General features: G+C 34.4%; 2 protein-coding genes across 3 annotated transcripts; one reads left to right on the top strand and one right to left on the bottom strand.

The window, feature by feature from the left end:
• Positions 1-423: 423 nt before the first annotated feature.
• Positions 424-5305, bottom strand: LOC132174808 (probable sodium/metabolite cotransporter BASS5, chloroplastic). 2 transcript variants are annotated; one of them, XM_059586491.1, is made up of 8 exons: positions 5014-5305; positions 4821-4921; positions 3061-3191; positions 2403-2596; positions 2004-2256; positions 1667-1920; positions 1495-1577; positions 424-765 (listed from the first exon to the last, which is right to left on the bottom strand). In XM_059586491.1, exons 1-8 carry the CDS (start codon positions 5204-5206, stop codon positions 703-705), a joined length of 1272 nt encoding a protein of 423 aa, XP_059442474.1. In that variant the 5' UTR covers positions 5207-5305; the 3' UTR covers positions 424-702. The 2 variants fall into 2 exon arrangements, with proteins under 2 accessions (XP_059442474.1, XP_059442475.1); XM_059586492.1 differs by lacking the exons at positions 4821-4921; positions 5014-5305 and adding an exon at positions 3442-3528.
• Positions 5306-9476: 4171 nt separating this feature from the next.
• LOC132175396 (uncharacterized) lies at positions 9477-13658 on the top strand. The gene is made up of 4 exons (XM_059587340.1): positions 9477-9960; positions 11306-11542; positions 11696-11913; positions 13078-13658. Exons 1-4 carry the CDS (start codon positions 9670-9672, stop codon positions 13247-13249), a joined length of 918 nt encoding a protein of 305 aa, XP_059443323.1. The 5' UTR covers positions 9477-9669; the 3' UTR covers positions 13250-13658.
• The last annotated feature ends 4181 nt before the right edge of the window (positions 13659-17839 follow it).

The raw sequence follows: 17839 nt of genomic DNA, 5'->3' as shown, positions 1-17839 counted from the left end.
ATGTGAGAACGGGTTTCATGTGGAGCATCTTGGGCTTTAATCTTTTGATGAAGTTGGGCATTTGTTCTCTATTCTTTATTTTGCCATCTTGTCCTTCTTGAACCTCATTGAACGCTCAGCTCAGCTGGGCTGTTTGTATTGCTTTGTTATTTGGTTTGTTGTGTGTTTCTTTCTTGTGGGTCCTTGCTGATGGTCTCTTTCTTTGTATTTTGTTTCTTTTAATTCAATACTTGTTTATCCAAAAAACTAAAATTTACAGAATAATTTTGAGGGAGTAAATTATTTTAGAGACCAGTCTCTAAATGTTTTGTCCATTATTAGAATTTCAAATAACTCTTACAATTTAACATGAAAATCAATTAGGTCATGTTAGAGGTTATGGTACCTGCATAATAATTAAATAGACATAGTTGTGTATACATAAGCAGTGGCAGAGGCTTTTTATATTTGCCACAACCGATTCCTTCCAAGATCCTCTTAAATATGCAACTTTTTATATCATCTTTGAAGGAAAAATTGACACGAAAGGAAGCCACTCATTCTTTACAAGAGATGATGTAAGAATGACACCTAAAACGGCAACCTGAAGGTCCCATCTTCAAGTGGTCAATGACATCTTCTGCATTGCCCATTCACCTCAAGATATGATGGATGGACAAAGTCACAGCATATCAAGACTTGTAGTGCTGTTTCAAATCATACTTATTCTTTCCTCTTAGCCCAAACGATTACAAGAGTGAAGCCCATCAAAGACATTATTACAGTCTGCAAATCATATAGAAACATTATGGATATTACTCAAAATTATACAAGACAGACTATTGTGCAACCCCAGATGCAGCCTTATTCAAAAACAAAATGCGGGAGAAAATATTCTAGCACACGTATGGTAACATTCTAACAATTGGAGTAAGAAGGCATCATCTTCGGATAAACCACTTACTCCAAAAATTTAAGCCTATAGGAAGAGATAAATAAAATTATTTTATTAATACTTTAATACTCCCCCTTACGTTTGGGCTCAAACTCTTTTTTAATAGGCGAGGCCCAACATATGAAATATTTAATTGAAACAAAGGATGATTAATTGATGGAGTTAAGGTTCAAACTCATGGACCTCTAGCTTAAATCACCACTTGTCCAAAGAGAGAGAGAACTTCGAATATAATCTGGCCAAATTCTGTAAATCATCTGCCTGATTTTCTTATCATTTGATATGTGATATGATTCTATATTGGCTGTGAACGTATATCCAGTAAATAAAAAAACAGCAAGCAAAGGTTATTCTAGATAGGAAAACCAGAGTGAGTGTGAATCCATGACAATCAAACTATACAGGATGGAATTACTATATAGGGAGTTGATTTAATCTTATTCATATCAGGGGCAAAAAACCCTGCTTCTCCCAGTAAGAGAGAGATGATTTAACTGAATTCGTTTTTTGGAGGAAAAAAATAGGAGAAATTTGATACAAAAGCGATGGCATGAACTTACTGAGATTGCTGGAGGCACACCCACAAGTGGATCTTGGAAGAACCTATTTGCAAGTGCAAGGGCAAGAAGACTACTTTGCATTCCTGCAAAATCAAAAACATTATAGGATAGTGTTCTTTTGCAGATGCAGATGCAGAGTATTACAATGCTGTTAATGGCTAAAAGGTGGGACCTGTCTCATAGGATAGTGTTCTTTGCAGAGCTTTCACATCTGTTGCCTTATGGAAGACTAGACCAGAAAAGAAATAACCAGCTACAAATGCAGAAAAATGAAATGCAATAACGAGCAACAAAATTGTCACTCCAAAAGGAGATAAAACAGAATCAATGTTAAGGGCAAGTGGTGCTCCAACACAGAGAGCTGTTACCAAGACTGATAGTGGAGGCAAAATTGGCCGAATAGCATCACAGATCAGGGGAAAGAACCTGTAGACACAAATATAAGAGACAGGTAGGGACCACTAAAAGAGTTCAATATGTTATCAAGTTATATGGAGTTGTTATATCACCGATTCAATAGCAAGCCTGCAGCAATGGGCACAACTACGATCTGCGTAATGCTAGACATCATTCCTTTCACATCAACAGGCAATCTCTTTCCAATGAGCAAGAGTGATAACATTGGTGTGATGAATACTGCAGTAGCAGTAGACAATGATGTCATGATAATGCTTAGAGGGGCCATTAGTGGGTCTGTGAGAAAAGTAGCGTAGTTTGAGAGCTGGGCCCCACTAACACAAGATACCAACATAATCCCAGCACCTATTACATAGATTAAGAAAATGTTAACCCAGTGTCGGCAGGTTTTTGAAGGTGAGATTGATAATAGCTATCAAAAACGAAAGAACAATATATATATATATATATATATAGAGAGAGAGAGAGAGAGAGAGAGAGAGAATACTTACCTATGGAAGGTGGTAGACCACATAGTGTAGCTGAGATTGTGCCAAAAAGATATCCAAGAAGAGGCTTCACAACAAATTGGCCAACATAACCAGCAAAAATAGCTGCTGGTCTCTTGAATGCTTCAAGGAAATCATTTTCTCTGGAATTGACCCCAACTGCGAACATTAAAAACCCCAATGCCGGTGCATAGTACCTAGAAATAGAAAATTAAAAAAAATTAAAAAATAAAAAAAAAACATGAATTATAAGCATAAGCTTTGGATAAACATTGTAAATCTTTTCCTTTTCAGTTTTTGTTAGAAATCAACATTATGAACTAAGCCAAAATTAACTCCTATCCCTCACTGGTTTCACAAAAGTAACATAGCAAAAATAATGATGTATCTTCTTCATGTTCCATAGATAAAGACTGCGAAACTTATCCTACTTTAGAAAAGTAATTCAAGCAGATACATGCTTATATATAATTTTTGATGCATTTGTCGATGACTCATAACCTTAGAGAAATTAACACCTGCTTTCTCCACATTTTAGACAGTAAAGAAGATCAATATGCAAATGGCTCATCATTTTTCCTTGAGGTTGCTCTTTGATGCAACTTTTTACGTAATCAGGCACACATTGACCATCCAATTCATCTAAAGAGTGTTCAGTCACCTGGTGGTAAACCATGTAAAAGAAGGTGGGTAGACAAGAGCCAACAGCGTACTACCAAGGACTACATGAGGCAAAAGGGAATTTGATTCCCTCAATATTTTCACTATAGAAGAGTCCTTTTGCTTAGGCACCTGAAACAAGACATGCAGCAGTGTGATCAATATGGCATGAAATAACTCTGCAAGTGAGTTGTCTATATCAGACTAAAGGGTAAAAAGTCATATATTCCCTTGTTTCACAAACCAAATATCCTTATGTTACATGTATGCGTCTATTTAATACATTCATAATTGACAAAATTGTAGCAATCCACTGTATGGAAACAGTCAACCAACCAATAGAAGTATAATCAGGATAGGATTGAGCATGTTCTAAGTTCACCTCATGTAGGTCCTCATTTGAATAACGTAACTTAAGGTTGCTAAAAAGAGGATGGCTAAAATTGAAAAGCATGATGGCTCTGATTCATTATTTGACTTGCTTCAACCATCTCTTGACCCATAGAAGAAAACTATTAGTCTGGCCTTTGTCAACTAAGAAGGTGGAAAGGAGCAACAGCACTTATATTTGTCTTGCCAAAGTCGATGCAACATAGCTGAAGACTTGGTAACAATAATCAAAAGCGTCAATGTCTTCTAACCAAAAGAGAAAACAATAAACTCCGCAAAGTGTTTGAGAGAAATTCTCTGATTTGATATGTGATATCTAGGTTATCTTCTCCTTCTTTTTGCTTTAAGGAAAATCAAAAGTCCCACCATTAGATAGGAACCAAAACCATAAAAAAAAAAAAAAAAAAAAAATCTGCTACAATAATTGCAACATTGTTCGTGGTATTACAATATTCTGTGGTGCATTTGCGGTGCTACAACAGTCAGTGCCATTAAATAAAATTCCTTGTGCTGCTTTCCTACAACAAATTTGGCATTACCGTTCTTGTCCAACATTAGATTTTCTCTAATCCGTCCTATATCAATTTGACTCATACCTGATTTATGTTCTTATCTTTCCCTGAAATCCAAATTGTAAAAACCCCAAACCGCTCATCTATCAAATAGCTACCCAAGAATTCAATTTTACCATTGGATTACATTTTCTCCCTATAGCCTTTGTACTAGCAGAACATGAAAAAGAATGGATATTAAGAGTTATCTATAAAATATTCAAATTTCAGTCTTTTCACATTTTAAAAATATACAAAAGATAATGAGCATATGGATTAAATAGTAAAAGATACGTCATTCATATGAAATTTGGTGTGCATGTTGAGTGAACAGAATGTGTAACCCAAAATATTAATCTAATTGATAGTACACCTCTGGTCAATTAGACCCTTCAGAAACTTTTCATGGGATGAGTATTTTGACAAACCCTCATTGGAGTTACGGAGTACATGCTCCCTATAATATTTATGCTCCACAAATATCAAGATTATCAAACATATTCAAAAAAAAAATTTTGGTAGTTCAAAAATACACAAAGTACTTGAATTTATGCAATTGACATGACTTTGGTGTGCATCTAACCGTGGAATTGTCAAGATATTAATTTGTTTAAAAGTTACTAAACAGCATAAAATTAATGAAAAAAATTAAACCAGATATAAGTTGAATGTAACCTATACACACACACATACACACATACTGACATACACAATGTAAAGGTACATTTTCACTATTTGAACACCAAGATCAAGGCTCCAATGCACAGCCTTTCTTTAAACACAACCCATATAACACTTTAAAAATTAAAATTGTACACACCTGAGCTGACCCGGATTCACCATTTGGGCCCGGAACCGGTTCCGGAGTATCGGAAAACTTATCAGGTACACAGCTGCTGACCAACAGCCTTGTACTCCAATCTGTCATTGAAACAATATGCACACTAAAACATCCAAATACATAAAACACAAACATCAAAAATTAAGAAAACGAAAATAACATCAAACCCCACGTGGGAAATCCAAGGCAGAGCGAAATGGAAACCCCAGAGACCGCGAGAAAGACAGAGTTGGCGACGAGGGTGGTGAGCGATTTCGCGGCCAAATTGGGTGCTGGAGTTTTCGTGTACCAGAGAGATTTTGAGAGTGGAGCTCCAAGAACTGTGGACAGTGGATCTGTAGCTGCTTGTTGATACTCAAATTCATTCTTAAGATCAAAATTTGGAAGAAAAAAATAGAATTTTTTTTTTCTGGTTTTGGGAAGAGAGGTGTTTACCAGCTTGTCACTGTTAACAGTGGAATCGAATCCATTTATGCGCGTTTGTATATATATATAACGATAAATTCTTACTGGTATAAATATCAGTAAGAATTTGTCGTTATATCTGTGATTCTGTAGCTCCAGACGATAAAGGTCAACTACACGCTCGTTTCAGAGCGTGTGTGAGATCTTCAACATGTGACATGTAGGTAATTATATTAACGATGTCACTGAAAATAATAATTATTATTATTACCATTGAAATTTGATTTTAATTATTACTATGTTTGTTATTTCCTTTTTTGGTATGTTTGATACGGATCCGGCATATATGCTCTTGTTTTACCTGCAGCAAACAAAACAATAACATATGAGTTAGTAAAATTTAGGTTTGGGATTTCGGTTTTAATTAGTACGATTTTAAAAATTATATTTTAAAAATTTGTGTTTTTGAAATCGCAAAGACTTTTGATAAAACATATTAAAAATTACATTTTTATCAAATATTTGTTATGCGAAATCGTGCTTTTGGTTTAAATTTGCGTTTTTTCAAATAAGAACCCTCTCCCCTAGCTTGCTATAGAAATCGCGAATTTTTTTTCTTATTTTATATTATGTGCTTTTAAAATCGCAATGGCAAACGTCTTATGTTTTGTAATCTCTTTTAAAAATACAAATTATTTTTAAGAAATCGCAATTTCAAACGCACCCTAAATCATTCCACAGTTTAACTACAGTACATAAGGCGAATTTGTTAGATAATACTTTTTAATAAGTATTTGTTGTTAGAGGGCTTGTCCCACACCCACCAAAGAACACGGGATGTTTGAGTTTATAAGCATTACGAGTCATTTTTTTGTCGGCAATTGTTAGGATTACTCCCCTTTAAGATTTAATAAAGAAACTTAACAGATTAGTGACATTGCAAAAAAAATTAAAAGTTTGATAATTATACATAAATAAACCATAATATAATTGAGAGTCAAATCTTAAAATAAAAAATAAAAGTAATCAGTGGGTTTGAATACTTTATACCAACCATTTGATTTAATGGGTTAAAATATTTCATAAAATAATATTCGCAATTTAATATCATACATTTGTCTAATACATAAGGTAATCATGCCAAATTCATCAACGCAATTTATATCTCTATTTTCTTTTAAAAAAAAAGTTTCGAGTAGATTTGTTTTGTTACAAAGTCTATATATATATATCAAGTTTAGAAGGAAGGAAGATTAACGTAATTTTCAAGTTTAGTTATGCCTTCACTTGTCGTTGCTGTCGCTTTGAATTGTTTCCCATTCTTTGAATTCTTTACTCTTCATCTGCCCAAACGAAAGGAAATGTGCGTTGACAAATAAGAATAATAATTGGCTAACTAGTGCCAATTGCCTACTCAATCCAACCATGACTATTGTCATGTGATGTTTAAAATTATAATAATAAAATTAATATGGGGATAATTCCCGCAATTTAGTTGTTTGAATCACAAGCAATTACAAGATTATCTAGCTCACACTAAATCAAATAAAAGTTAAATTTGAAGAGAAAAATTCAATTTATCAAATTTAGAGGACCACTTTTAAAATGAGTCAAACATAAAACTTTTTAGACATTTGTCTACTTTAATTAAACATTATTATTTTATTAGTTTTAAACCAATCGAAACATAGGAGGGCAAACAATAAGCTTAAAAAAATATATAACTTTAGCATTTCCCATCCTCTCTTCCAATCGGAAGAGAGGATGGTAAATGCTTTAAGCTGACATTAAGTCTAAGGGCCTGTTTGGAATTGCGTTTGAGAGCCCTAAAAGTGCTTTGAACACTCACTTGTTTGGTAACAAAATTAAAAGGGCTTTTAAGGATTCAAAAAACCTAAAAATGGTCAAAAAACACTTTTGGCAAAAACTTAAAAATGAAACTTTTGTCTAAAAATTTTTTTTGACTTAAAAGCTCTATTTCTCAAACTCAATCCCAAACAGACCCTAAGACTGACAACTGGACTAACCCATTTTCATAGAATGCGCCACATGTTATTCCTGCTCTGCCCTAGGGGTTGTAGACACTCACAATTTAAACATATGATCTCAATCTAAAAAGGTCTTTTTCCCGAGTCACCGCGTGTTTTCAAGCAAAAAACTCATTGTTTTTATCTTTAAAAATTAATTTTAAGTTACTTTTGAACCTTTTACAGAAAATACTTGTTCATTTTAACTTTTAAGGGGATTAGGATCCTCTTTTTCCTATCTTGTAAGATACCAACATATTATTTTCCTAATAATGATAAAATTTATTATTTCAATCATTTTTATATAATGAAATAAATAAATTTATCAATAAATTTGTATATGTTGGAACTAATAACTCATATTAATACTAGTAGAAGGTCAAGTAGACAGGAGTGGAATGAACATTGTGATATCGACGTTTACGGAGCGGGTCCCCACAATACGGTATGGGGTATTTTGAAAATTTCTTTTAATACATCCGTACAAGTATATGTTGGAACTAGTAACTCATATTAATACTAATGGAAGGCTAAGTACACAGGTGTGGAGTGAACGTTGTGATAGCGACGTTCACAGAGTGGGTCCCCGCAGTACGATATGGGATATTTTGAAATTTTTTTTTAATACGTCGGTACAAGTAGGGTTTAGTATTTTTTCTATATATATATATATATATATATATATATATATTATGATGTAATCCTGAATCATTAAGAGAAAAATACCATTGTCTTTCTGTGGACGTAAGTAAATTTTCAAACTACGTTAAATCTGTGTCTCGACTCTCTCTCTTTTTAATCTATATTGTTCGTCAATTATTGTGCATAATAACAACAGTATATAACCTCCGTGAGTTTATAAATCTAATAATTAAAATAATAATTTGCAACATATTTCTTATTTGCCAATCACAATGGATACCCGTTGCTTTGTCACAATTCACAAACATCACCCACATGTCGGTTCAAGAAGTTTCTCTCCATCTCTGTCAAAAAAAACCAAAGAAACGTCACGTCAGGTGATCTGTCTGACTTAACGACTTGTTAACGTTAACGTTAACGTTAACGAAACCAATAAAGAACGAGTCAACCGGGTCAACTCGGTAACTCAGTGTGAGAACAAAGAAAAAGAAAATGGAAAAGCAGCGAGCATTGACGGTGAAGCCAAGATAAAAGCCCCAATGACGCAAAACCCCACTACCGCAAGTCATCACAACTGTCTCTCACCAGCAACCATCTCAATATATTTATTATTATATTTTATTACAATATCTTAAATATTTGATTAAAATTTAAAATCTTAAAGTAATAAAATGTTTGTAGCGGGAAAGAATGTAATAAAAAAAAAAACTAAAAAACTTTCATTTTCTAGCTTGATAAATGATTTTTTTTTTTGTAAGTTTTTTCTAACTTTTAGAGAAAATGTAGAAATAAGGGGCTAACTATGAATGCTCACACTCTATGCCAAATTGGCAATGTCATGATTTTCTAAGTGTTGAAATATTTATAAATATGAAAGATAAAGAAAAGAGAGTAGAAGCGAAGATATACATATGAGTTACATCTTGTATATTTATTATATGAACTAATATTACATCTCATAATTATCTCGCAATGCTAATTTGGTAGTTTCAACCCACCCTTAAAATCAATTATTGGTAAAAAAAAAAAAGTGGTATATATAAAGAGAAATGCTATGTGCTCTCATAATCATGATCATCATCTGTATATTATTTTATAAAACCATCTCGACCTAGTTTTTAAAAAATAAAATCTACCTGAAATCAAGAGAATACTTAAATAGTATTTCTCATATGAGCCATTTCAAAATAAAATAAAATAAAAAGAATATGATCAATTTTTTTGGTCTAGATTAAATTTTATAGCTTTAATAATGTAGTGCTTTAAAAATTTGTAGAAAATAACTTGAGATGATATATATCATTAGAAAGTAGCTCTTAATCCAATGGAAAAGATCCTGATCCTCTTTAATCATTGTAGATATTAGGAAGTCTATTACGTTTTCTTAGGATATTTTATCATATATATATTTTTAATTTAAATTTTTTATCATATTAATATTTGTCTTTGTTAGCAGTTTAATAAGAAAATCTCAATTATTAAATTAAAAAGCAATCCGTTGCTTAATGTCAATATCGTAATTTTAAAATCCTTTAAGCAATGTGTGCTTTTGGAGTATTTTACGTTTGGTTATTGTTTCATCCATAACCCCCTTCGCATCGCATCTACCGGTCTCCCTTGGCTTCGCATCTCTCTCCGGTTGTCCCGCAATAGTTTCCACATTGCGCGCAGCTAGGGTTTGCGATTTTCCAAAACATCGAGATTTCCTACTCTCACCGTAGGAGGGTCTCGGTGCCACCGATTTCTGGGGCTCTATGACGATGTTTAGCGAGGAAGATGGTGGTGGTGGCGGTGAGGTGGTGCCGGAGCTCAGTCTGAGACTTGGGGGCGACGGTGACAATGGAGGCTACGTGAAATTGGGTCCGGGTCCGCGCGATTGCGATGCCGTGGAAGGGCTTGGTGGGGTTCGGGAAGAGCCTTTGTCGCCGAGAAATCGAGCAGGAGGGTGTTTGTGGAACTTTGTCAAGTTGGTGCTGCTGGGTGTGTTCTTGGGGCTGTTGGCTGCGGTTTGTATCAAATGGGTCGGGCCCTTTTTCATGGATAAGGTCGGTTTTCGATGTGAATTTGGTTGATTTTTTTGTGTTTGTGGTTGTGCATGTGTGTGTGTGTGTGTTAGAGTTGGTACTTCGGGTTTTGCATAATGGGTCTTTGTTGAATTGACATTTAATTGGGGTTTCCTCTTGGGCTGTTGGCTTCGGTAATGAGAAAAGTCGGACCCTTTTTCTTGGATGAGGTCGGTTTTGGGTGTGAATTTGATTGCTTTTTGTGGTTATGATTGTAGATGTATATGTTAGAGTTGATACTTGGGATTTTGCATGATGGGTCTTTGTTTAATTGACATTTGCTAGAGGTTTTGGACTGGTTTTTGTGGATTGAGTTGGCTGCGATTTGTATCAAATGGGTCGGACACTTTTTCATGAATAAGGTCAGTTTTCGAAGTGAATTTGATTCCTTTTTGTGGTTATGGTTATGCATGTGTGCGCGCTAGAATTGATACTTGGGGTTCTGCGTGAGGGGGTCTTTGTTGAATTGTCATTTGCTTGGGGTTTTGGGCTGGTTTTTGTGGGTTGAATCAAATATATTGGAAAAATGTTACTTTTCTCGTGCACTTGAATTTTCTTGCGTCAGTGACTGTCTAACATATATAAAGTATTTGTTAGTCATGAATGTGTAACTTCTAGTTATATGGGAATGCATGATCGTCTAAGTTCCTGGGAGAATCTTGTTGTAGTTTTGGTATTTGCGATTTTGTTGCTGGTCTGTGAGTTTGCTCTAGAAGCCTTGTACTTTTGTTGCAATTTGCTCTAAACAATGTGGACAGGGGAAGGGAAAAGGAACTTGGTATCTGTAAGACTATAATATTGGCAGTTTTGATGGGTAACTGTGTAGTAGATCTTTGGATTACAACTGGTAAGCTTGTTTTAGAATGTCATGTATGCGTACTGCAACTCTGGCAATGTTGATGGCCAAATCAATTATGTGTCAATTTAAGTCTCCTCCATTAGAAGATCTGGTTCCCTTTGAAATGTTGACAAGTGATTTAGTCTTATGGTTTTGGCCTGAGTAAGTTATAAAATCTCACTATTAGATACTTGATTTGATGTACCAAAGCTCATTTATCATATGATACTTCATTTACCTAAAGAAATGGATCCTTCAACACAAACTATTTGTTGTATTTAATCGGGCTTGTAGCTGATTAATATGTAGTGTAATATGCCATCTTCCAACACAAACCAGATGCTATACCAAATTCTGATAGATTAGGGTATCACTACTTTCTGATTCCAACAGATTTGTGAAAATGTGTTCATATATGTTGTGAATATGCTTGCAATATAAATGTTTTGCACCTTTTCCTATTCTGACTTATGAGATAATATTTTACAGGAGATTATTCCAATTATAAATTGGGAAACAACAACATTCAGTACTCCAGTTCTGGCTGTTCTGGTCGTTGCTTCTGTGGCATTATTCCCTACCGTACTTTTACCATCTTCACCCTCTATGTGGGTTGCCGGCATGACTTTTGGTTATGGCTACGGATTTTTACTAATCATGTCAGGGGTGGCTGTGGGCGTTTCACTTCCATATTTCATTGGCTCTCTCTTTTATCATAAAATTCATGTGCGTACCTTGTGTAAAATATGCCCTTTTTCTCTCTCTCTCTCTCTCTCTCTCTCTGCGTGTGTGCACGCGCATGCTACTGGGAGTTTCATGTGTATTGGCATCGTGGGCTTCTGGTATTTGTGTGTTTAACATTTCTTGATTCTTATACAGGGGTGGTTAGAGAAGTATCCAAAGAGAGCTTCCATTCTAAGATCAGCTGGTGAAGGAAATTGGTTTCATCAGTTTCGATCTGTAGCATTAATCAGGATTTCTCCTTTTCCTTATATCATATATAACTACTGCGCTGTGGCTACAAATGTTAAGTATGGTCCTTACATCTTGGGGTCCCTGGTGGGGATAGTGCCGGAAATATTTGTTGCAATCTATACGTAAAGACTCTCTCCCCCTCTCTCTCCCATCCATTTTATTTTTTCATTTTGATTATTACTATTCATGTCCTTATGCATGTATTTCTAGAATGCTTGCATATATTCTATGATTCCTTGGACAAAAAATTTGGCTGGTTGCTTTGTCCTGGGTTAGCTTGAGGATGGCCCATGGTGTAGTATTGAACTTCTATGGTGGTGGTGGTGACTTAGCGAACGATCCATGCATGCTCAAAGACCCATTGTCACACAATAGACAATAAGATTGTCTGAAACTAATATGTTGCTAGATACATTGATATTGGCAGTCTTTCAATATTATGTTCACTTTGGACAGCTGCGGTTGTTGGCTACTTTCTAACCCTCTCAGAGAAAAAGAGAGTTTTCTATTTCCACGTCAAATTGTCACTTTAGGTATCATTCAAAAACTGATCGTATCAATATGCAGGACTTTGTCAACTGAAAATCTTTAATTGTGGCTGGCTTTGAGTCTAAATCAAATGTATCAGATCTAAAAGTGTTTGTCAACTTGTCACTGATGGGCCCTTGGTACCTCTTGTTCTTCCTTTCGCTTCCTTCTCGAGTTAGGGCGATTTGTTCATCCCCTTGTATTCTGCTTAGGAAGAAAGAACTCCCTTCAACTTTTTTCTTCTCACAATAATCAGCACTCAGATCAATCTGTGTTGTCATCACCTTCAACTTGTTAGTCATACACAATCTTGTTCGTAGTTTTTGGGTGGTCATGACCAAACTTTGGTCAGCAAATGGAAAATGCATGGTGCCATAAGTTGTGAGAAATATTTCCTTCTCTTTCTCATTTCTGAACCCTTTTCCTATCTTGTTTTTATGGGAACTTTTCATTTTCACCAAACAAATGCTTTTACAACATGTGTTGTTAAATCAGTAATATAAGAAGCATGAGGGCATTCTGTGGGCAACAAAATATTTGGTGTCAATCTTTCCCATTTTCTTTATTCTTTTCCTAGCATTATGTTATTAACTAAACAAATTCTCAGTTGTTTGATGTTTTATTTTCTCTATATGGTGCAGTATTACTTCTATGCTTTCCTCATGTAGGCATAATACTAGTTAGTAAAGATGGGATGTAGATATACATTGTATGTATTTGACAGTCTCCTGACTCATGGTCACGTTGTTTCATCACAGAGGGATCCTTATTCGGACTTTGGCCGATGAGCGGCACTCCCTTTCAGCCCCACAAATCGTCTTCAACGTTGTTGGCTTCGCAGCCACTGTGGCCACCACTATTTTCTTCACACTGTACGCAAAAAGGCAGCTCGGCCATTTACAAACTGATGACGAGCAATTATTGCAGTAACTAGTAAGCTTCTGCTTTTAGTTTGGGTTGGGGGGAAACCATCTTCCACAAGCCAGTTCACTGTTCAGAATTGCAGGTGAAAACATGGTGCATGACTGGATGAGGTTTTATTTATTTAAAACGACTTCATCCATGGAAGTGGTTGATGTATATGATAAAATGGTGCTTCTCAGCTTGTGTAAAACAGTGGTAGGGGTGATGGAGAGGAAGCCAAGACAAACACAGCTAACATGATTGACATATGTGTTTTAACACCTGCACTTTTTTTTTTTTTCCTTAAAAAAAAAAATTGTCCTCTCTCAATCCTCAATTTGTATATGATTGGACAGGTTGCATTAAAGGGTTGAATTGGACTTGGACAACATTCTTCATTGTATAGTTAAATGTAACGTGTTGTTTGCTTGCTGTAGATGATGTATAATGTTCTGCAGAATTTTTTTTTTTTTTTATCTTTTTGGAGAGAGCTATGCGTAGATTTCATTAGTGCCCAGGCTACCTAAAGAACATGGTTTCGGATTTCAGCCCAGGCTACCTAAAATTTACTTAGGCACGTGGGTTTCATATTAACTGTGTCATATTATATTAACTGAGAATCTCTATCCCAAAGAACACATCAAAAGGAAAAGAAAAAGTGAAAAAGTAAAAATGGAAAAAATTCGGCCCTGCAAGGCTAGGTGTAAGAAAATCATCCAGCTATATGAAGCTCCTGATCTTGCTTAAATTGCATGTTATTTGGACAGTCTCGGAGAAGAGTTGCAAGATTCACTTGTTCTAAGTTGATGGGTGATAAAACTTCTCGAAGTGAATGGAGATTCTTCATCCGGGTCTTTAACCCTTTTCTTTGTGAGAATCGTCACACAATTTAGACAATCAATTATAAAGAATCTTTATTTCTTAATTACCCTGGTTTCCCAGCCAAAATTCAGATTCAACCTAACTACATAACAATGTAACATTAATTACCTTGATTTCCCAGTCAAAATTCAGATTCAACCTAACCACATAACAATGTAACATGGACTATCCATGGACTATCATCAGGTTTATTTTATCTAGAGAATAACTTATATAAGGAGGTTGCACAAAATGTGAGTTGTGAGCAACCAATCAGAAGTTGACATCTAAGCCAAACTTATCAAACTTAAGTTTTTTTAAAAAAACTTAACTACACTAGATTATATCACAATGAAATAAAAAAATTAATTGTTTATAAAAAATTATAAAAAAATAAAAAAATAAAAAGAATTGAAGGGTCTCCCACTTGGGGTGGCTGCCGGCCACCCCTACTCCTAGGGGTGGCGGCGCGGCCACTCCCATGGCCTGTGGGTGGCTCGCCGGCCACCCCCATCCCATGGGGGTGGCTCGCCGCCCACTCCCATAGCGGCCACCCCTAGACCTAGGGTGGGCAGTATAAGTATAATGAAATTAACTGATGTGTCAGCTTTTTATTGGTGGCACAAAAGTCACCTTTTGTGCAATAGGTGCACCCAAGTCGCTCTCCTTTATCTATCACAATGCAAAACAACCCCTTTTTTAAAAAAATAACTAAAAATGAAACAATTAGGAGTATGAAATATGTTTTGATAAGAATTTTCATAAAACGAAATCTATCAGTCACAAGGCCCAGATGGCCCATTAGATTTTTATTGGGCCATAAGGCACAGTAGCTTTTTTTTATTTTTTATTTATTTATTTATTTTTATTCAAAGTGGGGGAGGGAAAAAAGAAATTACAAGAACAAAAATGAAAACGACATAGAAATCCTAGTAACAATCGGGAATGAGTCAAATAAATGACTCGGCCCATCAAGCTAACCAATACGGCCAAAAGAGTCTGTTATAAACGACCAATAAGGCACATTAGCTTGATTAGACAGCATGATATCTGATATTCAATAGGGGTGTCAAAAATTATCGGGAAACCGGAACCGAAACCTAAAAACCGAAAAACCGAAAACCGGGGACTCAGTTCCGGTTCCTGTTTGAAAAATTCAAAAAACCGGGTACCCCGGTTCCGGTACCCAGTTTTTACCATGAATACCGAAACCGGGTTTATATTTTATTAAATAATATTTATATATTATTATATTATATATATTATTTTTTTAAAAAAAAAATTTTACGCTTAGATTTAGGTCTCCCATCTCCAGTTCTCACTTCTCCCCTAAGTCCCCTTCATCTTCTTTTCTCACATCACACCGCAAGCCCCTCCTCTTCTCCATTTTCTCCTCTAGTCCTTTTCTTCATTTCACTTCTCCATTTTTACTTTTTATTGTTTTAATGTTTTCTTTATGTACCTAAGTTAAAATGATTTTTAGGGTATTTTAAAAAATTGAATTTTTACTTCTAAGGCCCATATAGGCAAAAACATTGATTTTTTTAGGATTTTGGGCTTTTTTAGGTTTATTTTTTAATTATTTGGAACAATCACAACAAAGTCTCTTTAATTTAGACAAAAAGACTAATAAATTTTATTTTATTTTTTAAAAAAAATGAGCTAACTTATGAAAAAAAATGGGCTTATTTTAGGTATTGGACCTAAAATAAGCCCAAAAACTAATTTATTCAAAAATCGGTTACCGGACCGGGTAAAACCAGAACCGGCCGGTAACAGGGACCGGTCCGGTTCCGGTTTCCCAAAACCGAGAACCGGGGTACCCCGGTTCCGGTTCCGATTTTGGCCCAAAACCGAGAAATCGAACCGGGTTGATACCCCTAATATTCAGGTTGGGCTTCACATGATCGGCCTTTTCCATTTCGGCTTTAGTAATTGGCTTTTCACTGTTTGAGAAATAAGTAGGAAACAATTTGATAATAGTTTTGAAAAGCCCCCTTTTTTTTTTCATGAAAAAAAGCTTTGATGTGATATAAATATGAGAAGTGTTTTTAAATGAAGTCTAAATTTAAAAAGTGTTTGTTTAGATTTTTTAATGATATAAATAAAGAAAAAAAATGTTAGATACTATAATTCTATCCAATGATACCAACTTGGCATTCCAAATTAATTATTGAATTATTATTTTTTATTTAATAAAAATTAGTTATAAGTGTCACATCAGCCATGTTAATAGAATTATAATATCTAGTGGCTAGAGCCTAGCGTTACTCAGTAAAGAAACATAGTAATTGTGCTTGCGTTGCATTAAAACTCTTCATTTAAAAATAAAAAAATTAAAAAAAAAAACTCATCATGTTTTTTTTTTTTTTTTTACATGTCTATACAAGAGAATGAGAGAGATTTAAACTAATAACCTCAACTTTATGGGCATAATTTTCAGCTGATTGAGTTACTCCTTAGGGACAAAAAAAAAACTCATCGTGTTAATGTGTGGGAGAATTCGTATATAGGTGTATTCCAATCATTAAAGCCATATCAATGATCAACTTGAGTCCAATTTTAATTGGAATATGACTCGTTAGAATTGAGACACACGTCTTTTGTGTCTTATTATATGATATGTGTCCCAATCCAACGGGTCCATATTAACTAAACTGGACTTGAGCCAAATTCTATCAATCAATGTAAATAATCTTTAATAACTTCCAAATTTTTGGTGGTGTTTCTTTATTTTATTTTATTTTCTATCATCTCTCAATTTATGACTTTACCATTTTCAATCACTTCTCCTTATGTTTTCGTGGCAAAACTTAATCATTTGTAGTATACTTATTTGTAATGATTTTGTTATTTTTTATATGCTTTTTATGTTTGATCTTATAAGTGACCAATTGATATCACAGCTATCTAATAATTTGTTATTACTTCTTTGTAACTTTTGACAGTAACAAAGTTTTTGTTAGGCAAACACTTGCTAATTTTGTAAATATAGATTTAAATTTCGAATTTGAACTATATATATTTTTTCATTCTATATAAAATCCTGTTTGGGATGAGTCTCACATATCAATATACATGAGATGAGCTTCACAGGTAACACATGACACATTTCATTGGAAACATATTCTTCATGAACTGTTATTATGAGTGTTGTTAGGGATGTTCCTGTACAAATCACTTACTAATTAATCTTACAGTTCACCCACATGATAATGACATTTATTATGCCAATCACTAAAACGTGAACTACATGATACATATTACGTTTATAAACTAGAATGACGGCCCTTTTAGCACTTATCAAGTCAGCCGCTAAAATGCAGACTACCAGGTAGCACTCATTTTTATAAAATATGAACTACCATGTAATTAAGTATGTTAGAGAATTATAATAAAAGCTGTAATACTTAAAATAATAATAAAATAATAATAATTATTATTATACCTAAATATAAGTGGCACTTAAATCATTTTAATGACAATAATTGCCATATTGCTAACATTTTCTTTTTCTTGATTGAGATTGCTTCACCCTTTTTTTTACAAAATAAAAAATAAATAATGTTAAAAATCACACTTTTATCTTATTACTATCTCATCTTATTGATGTAGCAGTGTCAATCAATTCTTCAATTAGCCCTTCTTAAAAAAAAAAAGACCAAATTAACACCGTCATGTCAACGGGGTGAATAATGATAAGATAAAAATGTGATTTCTACTAGCCTTACTCTTTTAAAATAAGTGCATCATCAA

This window comes from Corylus avellana, chromosome ca3 (genome assembly GCF_901000735.1).
Source record: "Corylus avellana chromosome ca3, CavTom2PMs-1.0".
Lineage (NCBI taxonomy): Eukaryota > Viridiplantae > Streptophyta > Magnoliopsida > Fagales > Betulaceae > Corylus > Corylus avellana.
This window is presented reverse-complemented; position numbering and strand designations above follow the sequence as displayed.

What these genes read in the sequence shown, in the direction of transcription:
- LOC132174808 (XM_059586491.1), bottom strand. Translation starts at nt 5,206, where the DNA reads ATGAATTTGAGTATCAACAAGCAGCTACAGATCCACTGTCCACAGTTC. An exon ending in CTCTGCCTTGGATTTCCCAC is followed by an intron (nt 4,922 to 5,013) that starts GTGGGGTTTGAT and finishes TTTCAATGACAG; the next exon opens with ATTGGAGTACAAGGCTGTTG. An exon ending in TGGTCTACCACCTTCCATAG is followed by an intron (nt 2,257 to 2,402) that starts GTAAGTATTCTC and finishes TCTATGTAATAG; the next exon opens with GTGCTGGGATTATGTTGGTA.
- LOC132175396 (XM_059587340.1), top strand. Translation starts at nt 9,670, where the DNA reads ATGACGATGTTTAGCGAGGAAGATGGTGGTGGTGGCGGTGAGGTGGTG. An exon ending in TCTTTTATCATAAAATTCAT is followed by an intron (nt 11,543 to 11,695) that starts GTGCGTACCTTG and finishes ATTCTTATACAG; the next exon opens with GGGTGGTTAGAGAAGTATCC. An exon ending in ATATTTGTTGCAATCTATAC is followed by an intron (nt 11,914 to 13,077) that starts GTAAAGACTCTC and finishes GTTTCATCACAG; the next exon opens with AGGGATCCTTATTCGGACTT.